Source organism: Mercenaria mercenaria, chromosome 3 (genome assembly GCF_021730395.1).
Source record: "Mercenaria mercenaria strain notata chromosome 3, MADL_Memer_1, whole genome shotgun sequence".
Classification (NCBI taxonomy): domain Eukaryota; kingdom Metazoa; phylum Mollusca; class Bivalvia; order Venerida; family Veneridae; genus Mercenaria; species Mercenaria mercenaria.
Window position 1 is genome coordinate 1,697,677 of NC_069363.1, and position 14,744 is coordinate 1,712,420.

Sequence of the window (14,744 nt, forward strand, 5' to 3'; positions counted from 1 at the left end):
ATAGACTGCGATGATATACTTAAAGGTGAAAATGTTAAATGTCAATGGCAATTTGTTTCAGAGAAACTCTGTGGTGTTATAGATCAATGTGTACCACGTAAAAACATCAAGAATACAAATCTTAGGTAAAAGAACAACAAACATGTAAGCAGAAAGCTCAAATCAAAGATGAAAAGAAAAGAAATATTGTGGAAAAGATATAGACTAAGTGGTGAGGAATCGGTTTATGAGGAATACAAAAGAGCTCCAAAACAAGTGAGGAGACTGTGCAGGCAGTAAGTGAAAGATCATGAGAAACATATTGCCGAAATATCTAAGAGAAACCCTAAGTGATTTTGGAGCTATATGAAATCTAAATCAGAGACTAAAGTTGCAATATCAGAACTCTATTAAGATGAGGGAAAGACAGAAATGACAGAGACAGATGAACAGAAAGCAAATGTTTTGGGTAATTTTTTCTCATCCGTATTCAACAGCACCCGCAGACCGAACTCCAAGATATTCAACCGAAAGATACACCTGAAGAGAATAACATAAACATTCGCATTAAAATAGTAAGAAAAAAAAGCTCAAAGGTTTGGGCCTACTATGTAAATGCGTGGCTCTGGGACTGTGTTTTGCTGCTCTGTGCTTCCGAGAAATCTACCCTTACCTATTATTTTTGAATATCAGTAAGTCTCCAGGTCCGGATGGAATAAGTGCTCGCATTCTGAAAGAGATGATTGATACCCTTGCTAAACCAGTTTTCACAATATTTGAAAATAGCATAAGAACAGGAACTCTACCAAACGCTTGGAAGACAGCAAACATCACAGCAATTTTCAAAAAGGGAGACAAAAAGTATGCTGGCAACTACAGGCCAGTCAGTTTAACCAGTATATTGTGCAAAGTACTTGAAAGCATTGTTCGAGAAAACACGATAGCTCATAAGAAAAAAAATACATAAATTATTCAGCAGTAAACAGTTTGGGTTTATAAGTGGTAGATCAACAGTACTACAATTACTGGCTGTATTAGACAAATGGACTGGGATTCTGGGCGCAGGTGGAAATATCGATGTAGCATACTGTAATTATATGAAGGCATTTGATAAAGTAAGTCACTGCTGCCTCCTTCGCAAACTGAAAATATACCGTTTCGGAGATTCATACATCAATGGATTGGTAACTTCTTGGAAAATCGTAAACAGAAAGTCCTTTTGAATGGTAGTGGATCAGACTGACACTAAGTAACTAGTGGGATCCCTCAAGGATCAGTACTTGGACCAATGCTCTTTGTTCTGTTTATCAATGATCTGTCTGAAAATCTACCAAATAACAGCGAGTTATTTCTAAATGTAGATGACACAAAAAATTTCCGAGAAATTCGAACACCAGATGACGAAAAAAACTTACAAGGAGACATTTATAGTATGTGCGAGTGGTCGGACAAGTGGCTTCTTAAGTTTCATCCGGATAAATGCAAAACAATGTAAATTGGTAATTGTAAAACTAAAAGACAATATAAGCTAAAACCAGAATTACAACACATGGAAATCAGCACAACAGAAGAAGATGTGGGAGTAGTCACTGATAATAAACTGCCAACGTACCTCGGAGAACGTACACAAAGCCAGTTCAATACTGGGAGCCATGAGATGCTCATTTGAATATCTTGACAAGGACACATTTAAGAAACTTTATACTGCTCTAGTAAGACCACACATAGAATATGCATACTCTATAGGGAACCCATATAAAAAGAAAGACATACTATTCATTGAAAATATTCAAATATTATCATACAAAGAAAGACTAAGAACTCTGAAACTACCGACACTAAAATACAGGCGACTGAGAGAGGACATGATTGAAGTTTTCAAGCTCCTAAATGACATTATTATTATGACAAATCTCAGTTATTGAAGTTACGAGAAGACACAACAACAAGGGAGATGCCAAGAAGCTGTTCAAGCATAGACCTACACTTGGCATTAGAAAATTCACTTTCGGTCACAGAGTGGTCGACATATGGAACTATCTACTAGAAAGTGTCATCAGTGCAAAGACAGCGTTAACATATGAAGTACGACTTGACAAATACTGGCATACACAAGATAAACTGTATGACTTTGCATCGGACATTGCAACCTGACCGATAAAAAATGTAGAGCTGATAAACGAGGCTGAGACCAGCCTTCTGTCAGAAGAGGATTTATGATAACTTATGGTATAATGTGACATTTGATGCAAGGAAAAAGGTGGTTAACTTAGTTCTTAATTTATGTTTTAGCAGTTGTACATTCCTTGCAAAATATTACCATATTAAAACTTATGGAATTATATTATTATCAACAAATGTTCATTTTGTAAGTTATTAACAAGAGCACGCGTGTGCAAGACAATATTTCTTCTCTGTATTCTTCAACGATTTGTTTTGTATGTATACAATTAAAAGATATTGGTACTGTTTTTAAAAAATTGTAAATATAATAAGAGAAACTGTGTGTTTTTGTCCAAAGTGTACGGAAAATATAAAAAATATGTTCTTATGTAAACTTCTATATCTTTGACAATTTTTGATATATTGTACTGAAACTTAGCACAATAAATGCATACATCCCGATGTTTTACATGTAGAAAATTACCACTAGAAATGACACTGTAACTGAGCTAACTTCAGCTAAAACCCTGAACCTAAGAAGTAAAAAAAATGATTTTGACACATTTTTTTTGTATTACTTTGACTGTTTAAATGTTGTTTTTATATTGTATTTATAATCAAATTGAGCTGAAACAGCTTTAGATCTGTTATGTTTTAGTTGTTTGGTATCAAAGTATGGTACACATTTACCAAAAGTTTAACTCTTTTTTTTTCAAAAATAATTAGTTTGCATTTTTTTTTTTTTTTCAATGCACTTGCCCTTTTGGTATCTAACTAGAACCTTTTTGCTATCTAATTCAATGTATAACTTACTCCTAACACATGTTTTAAAGTTTACCTCTTATTCAAACTCAGGCTTCATTTTTTTTAATTTTCGCTCTACTGCGTTGTTTGCTGCAAACACTTTAATTCATGATTTGTATTATATGAAATAATGTTACCTAGAAGAACTCGGTTATTTCATTGCTAAGACATTCTCCTATTATAATTTTACAAAGCTTTTTACCGACTGACAAAAAAAAGTATTTTTTGTTAAACTTGGAAGTAAATTCTGCGCAGAAATACAGCATTATTCAGATTTTGAATTTGGACTTGTTTAAAATTGCCTTTCCAAGAATATTTTGCGGTTACCTCTTGGATGGGACTAACGCCTTAACTAAGCGACTTTTTCATGAAAGGAAATCAAAAATACTTTACGGAAGAAATGACACACCCTGCAAAAGCTAACACCATAATCGTCGTCAACATATTGTCCTTACATAACACTGAAAATTAAATAATTTAAGACCGAATAGAGACAATATTAATTTACTTTAAAAATTATAAGGTAAGTGGTATGGGGACAAAGTTACGCTTAAGGAAACGGTGAAACGACATTGCCAGCTTCTGAAAGAAAATAAATTCATTTCCATTTATGTTAATTTAAGAAAATACCTGAATTTCGAAATTGCACAGGAACACCAACGAAGTTTGCAAAGAAATAGTTTGTACTTTTTAATTGATTAGACAATTATATTTTATTTCGTACCGAATTTGTATCGCTTTAGATTTTCATGTACACATACGCCAATGAACACACGCCTACATTTTCATTTTTTTTATCAAGTATTGTTTGCAATACCTCCTGCTAAAATTGTTTGGGTCTGTTAATCATCTGAGGTCAGTCTGAGAAGCACTGATTGTTGCTTTGTAAGTGTATTGTTCTTCATTCGTTTGTTTCATTGTCTTCAAATACCAAATACTTAAAATTTGTAGAAAACAGAACAAATCAAAATGAAATCACCATACAATTTATCCAATATTATTATTTTTCTACTTTGATTTCTGAGTCTGCCAAATTAAAATATTAAACAATAAGTGAACATGAAAACTGGAAACAGAATTCCTTAGCATTTTCTGAAATTGAGACGATCTGCTTGCCGAAAAAAAAAACAGTGTGGGCCATGATAAGAAGCGCCTTCTTGTGGTGTGCATTTTTAATATATACAATCCTTTTGTCCATATTTCTTTTTTATATATTAAAAATGCAACTGAACGCTTCTTTAATTTCTGATAAAATCCAGCAATGATCATTTTTTTCTGGTTTTATTTTGTTACTTAGATATAAAAGATAATAATGAAATGAAAATACTTGTCATTTCTCTTATTCAGTTTTAAATAAATATTTTATTTTCTGTTAGGTGTATTTAATAAGAAATTTTAGTGAAAGGGACTCTTAATTTTGGTAAGACTATCATATTGTTTGGATTAAAGTATTTTAATGTATTTTATTATTAAACATCAACCTTCCATTTTAGAGAAGGGTTTTAACTGAAACATGTATTGTCAATAGTATGAATTTATTTTAAGCCTCTTGTAATTCTGTAAGAGAATGACCATTTGCAGATATAGATGCTATTGTATATTTGTATTTACTGATGTTTGTAAATGGATAAGACTAAAATAAACAATATATATTATACATAAATAGAGGTGAGGGTTTTCTAAAAAGGTGAGAACTGCTTTGCTGTAAGAGTTATAATTTAATTCATCAGGACATTACTTAAATTGACTGAGCAATTACAATTATCATACTATCAACTAAAATAAGTTTGTTAATTCTGACAAAAACTGCATTTCAATCAATAAAATGCAAAACACAGGAAATAACCCAATTATCTGAACATATCAATAAAATTTATGATCCTCTGACATGGACTACATGTCAGCTCTACAGGGGTTTTATGGACCCTTATCAGACCGGACCAGACAGGACCCTGTTTATTGGGCATTGAAATGTCTTGCATTTGGGGGAGGTTCGTGGGGGAGGGGTCTTATATAAGATATCTTCTTTGCCGTTAATGTCCGCTTCACCGGAACCGCCGAAACGTCCACGTCGTGGCGAGGGGTCATATGTCGCTTATTAGGTCAAGCCTGACCTAGTTATAGCGACACATGACGAACATTGGCGGTAGTGGCCGTAAAAAGGGATTATGTATCATTGATGTTTTGATTTGGCCTTCAGCTGGTTCATCGACGACGAATGACACCAACACTCCGGGAGCTCGATAGTGGCACATGAAGGGAAGATGGTGTGATATATGGACGACCGACGGGGACATCGTATGGGTGCTGGTGTCTGCAGGAGCACCCTCCTAAATCGACGACGGAGTATCACGAGGCATTAATACTAAACGGGTATATTGTCAAAATACAGCCCCGAGCCGGACGTCGACGATGGAGGAAGACCTGTGGAGGCCGGTATTCTACATATCGACCAGCGACTAAACTTCATTAAAAGTCGGACAACATAGATTGTGCCGTAAGATGATCCAAGGACCATAACAACTTTAGAAAAGCTACAAGTGAGAGAACCATCAACGTTAGACAACAATTTTAGACGCCACAACAACTTGAGACGATGCAACTCCAGGATAACATAAAATTTAGAAGAAGAAAACTTAGAGAAATGCTCGCCCATATGGAATTATCCGGTGGCGAGGATAAATAAGTATATGTACACACACATTTTATTATTTATTCTTTTGATCATAAGTAAAAGTACGCTTTGATATTAAGTTTTATATGCAAACCGTCTGGCATGTTTTAATTTTTATAATATCTTGTTTAAATGGAGATTCTTAATAATTGTAACTTTTGTCTGTGATACTTAACTTAATTAATTGTTTGTCTTATAGGTATTGAATTGTGTACTATATCCTAGAATAAATAATAATAATAAATAATAAATGGCGTCCTCAATATCTTAATTTTGTTTTCTGTAGTAGATACTTTAATGGGTCATTGACTGAAGTGAAGAATTTCAGGAATGTTTAATTAGTCGGTATTCTCCTGAAATAAATGAAAGTACTGCGTGACGCTTTCTTAAATGTCCATAGGTAATGCTGAATATCTTTAATGAAAAATTCAAAGACACTTTTTCTTTTATAAACCGTTTCTGATCAGTCTAAAACTGGTTGAAATTTCTAGGACAAGTAATGCAGATTATTAGAATTTTGTTCCAATTTAAAACCTAAAAATAACACACATTCTCACGCAAAGTGGAAAATTTTGTACAATAATATTTTATTGGTTTCTTTAGTTTTACAAACTGTACCTTTAATTATTTTATCATTAACGTAAAATGATGACAGCATCAGACAAAATTTGATTTAAATGAATTTCACAGGGAAGGACAGTCCATCCACAAGATCCAAGTAAAGTACCTAACATCTTACAATCTGAAAGTGTGCTTTGAAATGAAAGAAAATTGTTGCAAGTTTACAAAAAAAAAAAAAATGTTATAAATACAACACAGCAGTTTGAAAACACCGTCGGTGATGTAATGAAAAACAGAGTAAAACAAATATACTTCTAAAATGTTCAAACACTTTTGCCAAATTCGTATTTTCCTTATTAAGAAGATTTCCTTTTTTCTCCATTCACATTATAAACATGTAAGAGAAACAAGCGCAAAAACGTAAATGAAAGTCGTATATAATAAAAAGATTTATTATGTATTATATCAGTGCCTTATCATTGTCGTGCTATTAAACTGCGCTTAGGTAATGTAATTTGTTTATTTCTATTCCAAGGGATTTGTGCAATGTTTATTTTTGGCAGTAAATTAATCACGAAAGTAATACAGCGTGCATTTAACCCTAACAGATTAACAATTCTGTAGAATTTCATAGATTACCTTTATACTCCAAGGTTGTCATGAACATATATCTCTCATGTATTTTGTCAACGGGTCAGTGAATATTGACGGAATATATATCATGACTGATCTGAAAGACCTCTGTTGCCAGTCCATTATGACTTTGCCTTTGTTTTTTCATTACTTTAATTCAGCATTTTTGTCGTAGTTTTACATTAAAGTCTATAAACTGGATAGCTTGTAGCATACCAGTGGTATAATTTATCTAATAGTGAGAATATAACGTATCCACTAAGAATTATATTTTCACCAGAACTGTATTGAAAATTAAATCAAATTTGAATACATATCAGTAATCAAGGTAAAGCACACTCATCAAGAATTTCATTTTTTAACTATATCAATACAGATTTCAAATTGAATCCAACATTAAATTTGATTTCAATGTCACCAGTTATTATACTCTTTTGATATATCTATACATATTCCAAATCGAATTGAACATTAAATCCCAAATAATTATACACTATATCTGTGTATATTCCAAATAATATTAGAAATAGGAAATTCAATCAGACTTATCAATAGTTTGTATCAAACGTACCAACCAAATTTTATATTCCATCACCATATGTATATTTGGTTTTGTGTCGAAAATTAATTCGGATTTGAATATATATTAAAAATTACATAAAACGTGCTCACTAAAATTATATTCCATCACTACATGTATTTCGAACCTGTTTTGAAAATTAAATCTGATTTGAACACCCTTCAATATATATATATTGTTTAAAAATACACCGAAAATTAAATCCGAGATGAATACCACCAATATTATTTTCTGTCACAATATCTATGTACATCCTGCAATGTATAGGAACATATAAAGGCCTATTTGAATACATATTAATAATAACAATAACACGTACTCAACAATAATTACATTTCATCACCATAGCACATCCAAAATTGTATTAAAATTTAACTCCGGTTTTGAAATTGTATTTCAACTTATCTCCGATTTGATGTATATTAGTATTTGCAATGACACGTACTGACTAAAACTAAACTCCTTCAATCTATCTATATCAAATGAAAATTAGATATATCACCAATAATTACATATCTTTAATATGACCATGTATAATCCAAATTGCATTGAAAATAAACTTCTAATTGAACCACTATTCACTTAATTCCAGAAGCATAATCGCTTCTTCGTGAACGTTTCAGATCTGATCAAACACATATAATAGAAAAACACGAAAAGATTGTTATTATTAAAAGGTTGTCCAACATTGGCGCAAGCTGTCGTCCGTATTGACTTTTTTTGCTTCTAAACAATTGTCTGATGTATATTTGATTTGATATCTATAATGTAGCAAGAAACAATTTACCGGACTTGATACAAGTATTATTATACTGTGATAACGTCATTCTCACTCGTTTTTATAAGTTTCCATTCAATTTACTTACTTTACAATCTGGACGCATTTATGTAGAACATGGATTTGGAATTGCTCTTCAATCTCGCAGCACTCTGTGTCCAATAAGCGTATAAAGGGAGAACATACAACCCAATGTTGTAGTCTGTCGCGAAGAATTATTTCCCTTAAAGATAAAACCCTAAAAACTGCGTTTAAATACTGAAATCAATTTTATACATATTAATGGTAAAGCTATTCTCTTTTAATACACCACTATATCTTCTACACGTGCAATACCTCGTTTTACGTCATTATCCGAATTTTGGCTGCTGGTGTCTATATCTAAATGTTGTGAATATTTAAACATTTATATGAATTGTTATATCAAATGCCTTTTAAAGAATAAAGTCATTGTCTAAATTTTCCAAGTAACACAATCCATTATCGAAACAATCTGGTATGTGGTCATTTACTGGCACAACAGGTAAACATGTGACTCATGCTCTGTTTCTTTTCTCATTCTTTTATTTATACTTCAACCATTTGACTGTTATAGGTATGACAAACATGAGTGCAGACAGTGTGAACTGATTCAGAACCGCTATATTCAGATGTATTTACACCTGGAATTACAATAAATTGTAACCTTCCTCTTACCACACCGATTCATGGAGTGAACTCGCACTTGAGTGTTTCTATTCTAGCGCAAGGCAAACGAACAGCTAAAAATTCCGAGCATGATGATCTCATTCCTGACTCTCCTGTGTGCAAGTGGCTCCCATTCTAGTTGTTGTAACATGCTGGTGACGCACCCTGGGTCTCTTGAGTAAAAGTTACCAGTAGTAAATCAGGCTGCCTGGCGTTGGACATTTTCGAGCTGTTGGATCTGCTGGTGATGGTAATGGCCCAATACTGCAGAGGCATATTCCAAGACAGGCTACCGAATAGCAAGAAATCGCAACGATTATAAGAGTAGAGATGCGTCCATTTGCTGTGCAAAAGTAGTGATATAGAATTGAGATGATATTATAGCATTTGGCAAATTTTTAATGCTATCGTATAAAGACAGGTATGTTATCACAAACTGAATGAACCGTAACTAATGTAGTCGAAGCAACAAACTATGTTATCATTATCATTAACACCGAACAAGGTTTCATACATCCAGTCAAATGGAACGTCGCCTTTAAAACAAGAAACTTTGATTGCATACCAGTAACTATTTAAAATTCATGTTACGAGAGAAGATCCGAAAACATTCCTCAGACTTCACTTTAGGACAATCAGTTCTCTCATTGATCAAAAGGTTTTCGCCGATTGTTATATAGTAATTTAAGACGTTATTTAAATGCTACTATGTTCTTAACAAGAGGGTCATGATGACCCTGGATCGCTCACCTGAGTAATATGAGCCACATGTTTCAAATGGCAAGCTGATGCTAAAATATTAAGAAGGTAGATCAGTAGGTCACATTCATGGTAACTGAGTCAGTTTTATGATTGGTGTGTAAAACTGCTAATGTCAGCCAAATTTAAAGGCTGTATCTTAAAAGAAGAGCACTGCCTCGCGGGTGCTGACGCACGTCTGATTTTTTTGTATAATAGAAATATTGTCCTACCCATGATTTTCTAAGTCTAAAAAGGGCCATCATTCTTGCAAAAAGCAGGATAGAGTTATGTTTCTTGATGAACAGCGTCCGCTTATGATGGTGAAAAACTGTTGCAAGTTTTAAAGCAATAGCTTTGATAGTTTAGGAGAAAAGTTGATCTAAACATAAAACTTAACCAAGAAATGTGATATTTTCTAAGTACAAAAGGGGCCATAAATCTTGCAAAAAAGTAGGATGGAGTTATGTTTCTTGCTGTACATGGTCAGCTTATGATGGTGAACAAGTTTTGCAAGTTTCAAAGCAATTTTTGAAGTATTTTTTCCTGTATAACTCATAATTATAACAAATGAACCCCCAGGGCGGGGCCTCTTTTCACCCCAGGGGCATAATTTGAACAAACTTGCTAGAGATCCACCAGGCAATGCTACATACCAAATATCAAAGGCCTAGGCCTTAAACTTTCAGACAGAATGACCTTTATGTTTTCCCTATATAAGGCTATGTTAAACTTGGTACCCCAGGTCAGGACCTCTTTTCACCCAAGGGACACAATTTGAACAATTTTGGTAGAGAAACACGGAAAGGCAACATACCAAATTTTAAAAGCCTAGGCCTTGCAGTTTCAGGCAAGAAATTTTTTAAAGTTTTTTTTTCTATATAAGTCTTTGTAAAACTTGGGACCCACCGCGGCAGGGCCTCTTTTCACCCCAGGGGCCTAATTTGAAAAGTTTAGGTAGAGAACCATAAGGCAATGCTCGTACAAAATATCAAAGGCCTAGGTCTTGTAGTTTTAGACAAGAAGATTTTTTAAGTTTTTTCCTATATAAGTCTATGTAAAACTTGTGACCCCCAGGGCGGGGCCTCTTTTCACCCCAGGGGCACAATTTGAACAATCTTCATAGAGGACCTTAAGATGATGTAAAATGCCAAATATCAAGGCTCTATGCCTTGCCGTTTTGGTCAAGAAGATTTTTTAATGTTTTTCCTTTTGGTTACCATGGCAACCAGAGTTCTGCATGGATATAAATTCTTTGAACAGTTTTGAAAAGGGACCAACCAAGGATCATTCCTGTGGAGTTTGGTGTAATTCTGCCCAGAGGTTTTCAAGAAGATTTTTTTAGAATATGTTGACGGATTGACGACACACGAGGGACGACGGACATTGAGAGGTCACAAAAGCTCACCATGAGCCTTTGGCTCAGGCGGGCTAAAAATGATGCATATCTACATAACAAAGATACTTTGATTTCTGAGGATCTATTTTCACTCTGCAATACTTCTGAAGTTAACTATAATCCTTGTGTTAAATTGTATGTATTTAATCACATTGTCAATCGTTAAGCTCTCTATGATGTGTACGTTATGGTATGATACCAACATCAACATACTGAATAATGTAGTTCCATTTTGATTGTTCCTTAAATATGTTCTGAAAAGACATAACTGATTAAATAATAGGATTCTTTTTATGTAACAATGTTAATCATACTACTGGATGTTCTTGAAATTCAATATAATTGTAGCTTTGACAGATGTTTCACGCTATTACAAATACAATCATTCTACTGTTTAAAGGGAGAGAACACAAATAATTATTGTAAACATCTCTCATAAACAGTTCATTCCTATTAAATCAAGGACATGACACTCCATAATCCTCACTAAAGTGGCAGACTGAAGTGATTTTCTTTGCTTTTTAACATCATATCATGTTATTTGTCTAAAGACCTTGAAGATGTTAATAAATGCATGGGGAAAATTAGCTTTTCTGAGAAAAAAAACCGCTTCATTTTTGTGTTAGAACAACGTTAAGGTCCAGTAGAAAAAAATAAGGTTTTGAGAATGTAACCCATTCGATCTCAATTTATTTATACTCAACACAAGGTAAAAGGTAAAAGAGGAAAAATCTAAGAAAGAAACAGTGTGACACACCTTGGCAACAATACCACTGTTGAGGTAATACCAGTTAATGGTGTGCACCATACCTTACTCATACAAACATTGGGCTGTAAATATTTAATGGTGTGCACCATACCTTACTCATACAAGCATTAGGCTATAAATATTTAATGGTGTGCACCATACCTTACTCATACAAGCATTAGGCTATAAATATTTAATGGTGTGCACCATACCTTACTCATACAAGCATTAGGCTATAAATATTTAATGGTGTGCACCATACCTTACTCATGCAAGCATTAGGCTATAAATATTTAATGGTGTGCACCATACCTTACTCATACAAGCATTAGGCTATAAATATTTAATGGTGTGCACCATACCTCACTCATGCAAGCATTAGGCTATAAATATTTAATGGTGTGCACCATACCTCACTCATGCAAGCATTAGGCTATAAATATTTAATGGTATGCACCATACCTCACTCATGCAAGCATTAGGCTATAAATATTTAATGGTGTGCACCATACCTTACTCATGCACGCATTAGGCTATAAATATCTAATGGTGTGCACTATACCTTACTTATGGAATGTTAGGTTACACATATTTAATGGTTGCATCATACCTTACTCATAGAATGTAAGGCTATAAATATCTATAATAGTGTGAAGTTAGGCTACAAATATTTAATGGTGTGCACACCATACTTAACTCATGGAAGTGTTAGGTTATAAATATTAAAAATGGAAACAACAAAGTCAAATGCTAACAAATCCAGTGTGTCATCATTTTCAATAAACATAAAGGTGGAAAATATGATGAAATCCTGCGACATTCCCAGTATACTTTCTCTCATATTGTCACCCATTCATTGCAAGGACATAATTTATCAGTGTTGTTTCATTACAAAGGACAGTAAATATACTAGTATTTCTGGGGACTAGAAAAATCCTCAATGAACATTGTGGGATCATATTATAAGAGCTGTCACAGGAGATAGAGCGCTCGACTATTTCGATGCTGGCTAGTGAAACTGGGCACATCTGAGAAAGCTGTAGCTGTCACTGGAGTGTTTAATGACTCCAATGATGGATGAAGATATCTGACAATAACCTGTCTATGAGTGTGTGTCAAAAATATTAAGTAATAAGAGAGATAAAGATAAAATGTATCAAAACACTAAATAAGTATAATTCTAAGCAAAAAGGGGGCATAATTCACAAAATATTGATGCAAGAGTTATGCACCTTGTGTCATATGATGTGGGTGATGTGGTGAAACAACTACTTCAAGTTTAAATCAGAATCCATTTAGTATTAACTGAGATAGAGTGAATGTGCACCAAAACTTTAACCTGAAATTCTAAGTGAAACGGGGGAATAATCCATGAAATATTGGTGCACGAGTTATGCCCCTTGTGTCATATGATGTGGGTGATGATGTAGAACAACTACTTCAAGTATGAATCGAATCCATTTAGTAATAACTGAGATATAGTGGAAATGCATCAAAATTAATCTTAAATTCTAATTAAACAAGAGCTATCCATAAGACAGCCATCTAAGCTCGACTATTCGAAATAATGTCACAGAAACAGGAAAATATTACCCGAAACATTAAATATCAAAAGAGTTTTAAGTTGGAAAGGGGACATAATTTGACCAAAATGCACATCAGAGTTATGGGATTTGATGCTATCAACTAGTTTTATAACCCCGAAGAATCAATTCCATATCTGCATTAGTTTTGGAGATAGTAACTTGCATGTAAAACTTTAACCAGAATTTTCTAAGTCCAAAAGGGGGCATAATTTGCCAAAAATACATGTCAGATTTATGGGACTTGACCCAGTGAGGTTAGTAATTGATCTAGAAAATGAAAAAAGTAAGTTTCAAATCTATATGCCTTTAAGTAATAGTTGTATGTACCTGCACGCAAAACTTTAACCAGGATTTTCTAAGTCCAAAAGGGGGCATAATTTGCCCAAAATACATGTCAGAGTTATGGGACTTGACCCAGTGAGGTTGGTAATTGATCTAGAAAAAGACAATGCAAAGAAAATGAAAAAGTAAGTTTCAAATCTATATGCCTTTTAGTAATAGCTGTATGTACTTGCACGCAAAACTTTAACCAGAATTTTCTAAGTCCAAAAGGGGGCATAATTTGGCCAAAATGAAGGTCAGAGTTATGGGACTTGGTGCTATCAACTAGTTTTATAACCCCGAAGACACATGTGAAGTTTCAATTTAATCTCTGCATTAGTTTTGGAGATAGTAACTTGCATGTAAAACTTTAACAAGAATTTTCTAAGTCCAAAAGGGGGCATAATTTGCTCAAAATACATGCTAGAGTTATGGAACTTGACCCAGTGAGGTTGGTAATTGACCTAGAAAAATAATAAACAAGTTTCAAAGCTATATGCCTTTAAATGATAGCTATATGCAGTTGCATGCAAAAACTTAACCAAGGTGTGATGCCGACGCCGACGCCAGGGTGAGTAGAATAGCTAGACTATTCTTCGAATAGTCGAGCTAAAAACGGCATAATTCATGAAATATTGGTGCAAGAGTTATGGCCCTTGTGTGATATGATGTAAGTGATGAGGTTGAACAACTATTTTAAGTTTGAATCAAATGCATTTAGTAATAACTGAGATAGTATGGAAGTGTATCAAAATTTTATCCTGAAATTCTTTGTAAAAGCGGGCAATAATTCATTAAATATTGCTACCAGAGTTATGGACTTTTGTCATATGATATGGGAGATGATGTGGAACAGCTACTTTCAGTTTGAATCAAATCCATTTAGTAATAACTGAGATGGAGCGAAAATGCATCAAAACTTAAATTAAACCTGATATTCTAAGTAAAAAGGGGGGATAATTCATGAAATATTGTGTGCCATACGATGTGAGTGATGATGAGGAATAACTATTTCAAGCCTGAAACAAATCCATCAAGTAATTACAGAGTTAAGGAGCAAGTGCATCAAATTTTTAACCAAAGTGCAGACACA

General features: G+C 33.7%; 1 protein-coding gene across 1 annotated transcript; it reads left to right on the forward strand.

The window, feature by feature from the left end:
* Positions 1 to 718: 718 nt before the first annotated feature.
* On the forward strand, positions 719 to 2,133 carry LOC128555436 (uncharacterized). Its single transcript, XM_053537711.1, has 2 exons — positions 719 to 875; positions 1,898 to 2,133. Exons 1-2 carry the CDS (start codon positions 719 to 721, stop codon positions 2,131 to 2,133), a joined length of 393 nt encoding a protein of 130 aa, XP_053393686.1.
* Positions 2,134 to 14,744: the final 12,611 nt, after the last annotated feature.

Coding starts and splice junctions, on each gene's coding strand:
- LOC128555436 (XM_053537711.1), top strand. CDS start 719: ATGATTGATACCCTTGCTAAACCAGTTTTCACAATATTTGAAAATAGC. Junction 876..1,897: donor CAGGCCAGTCAGTTTAACCA/GTATATTGTGCA, acceptor GACAAATCTCAG/TTATTGAAGTTACGAGAAGA.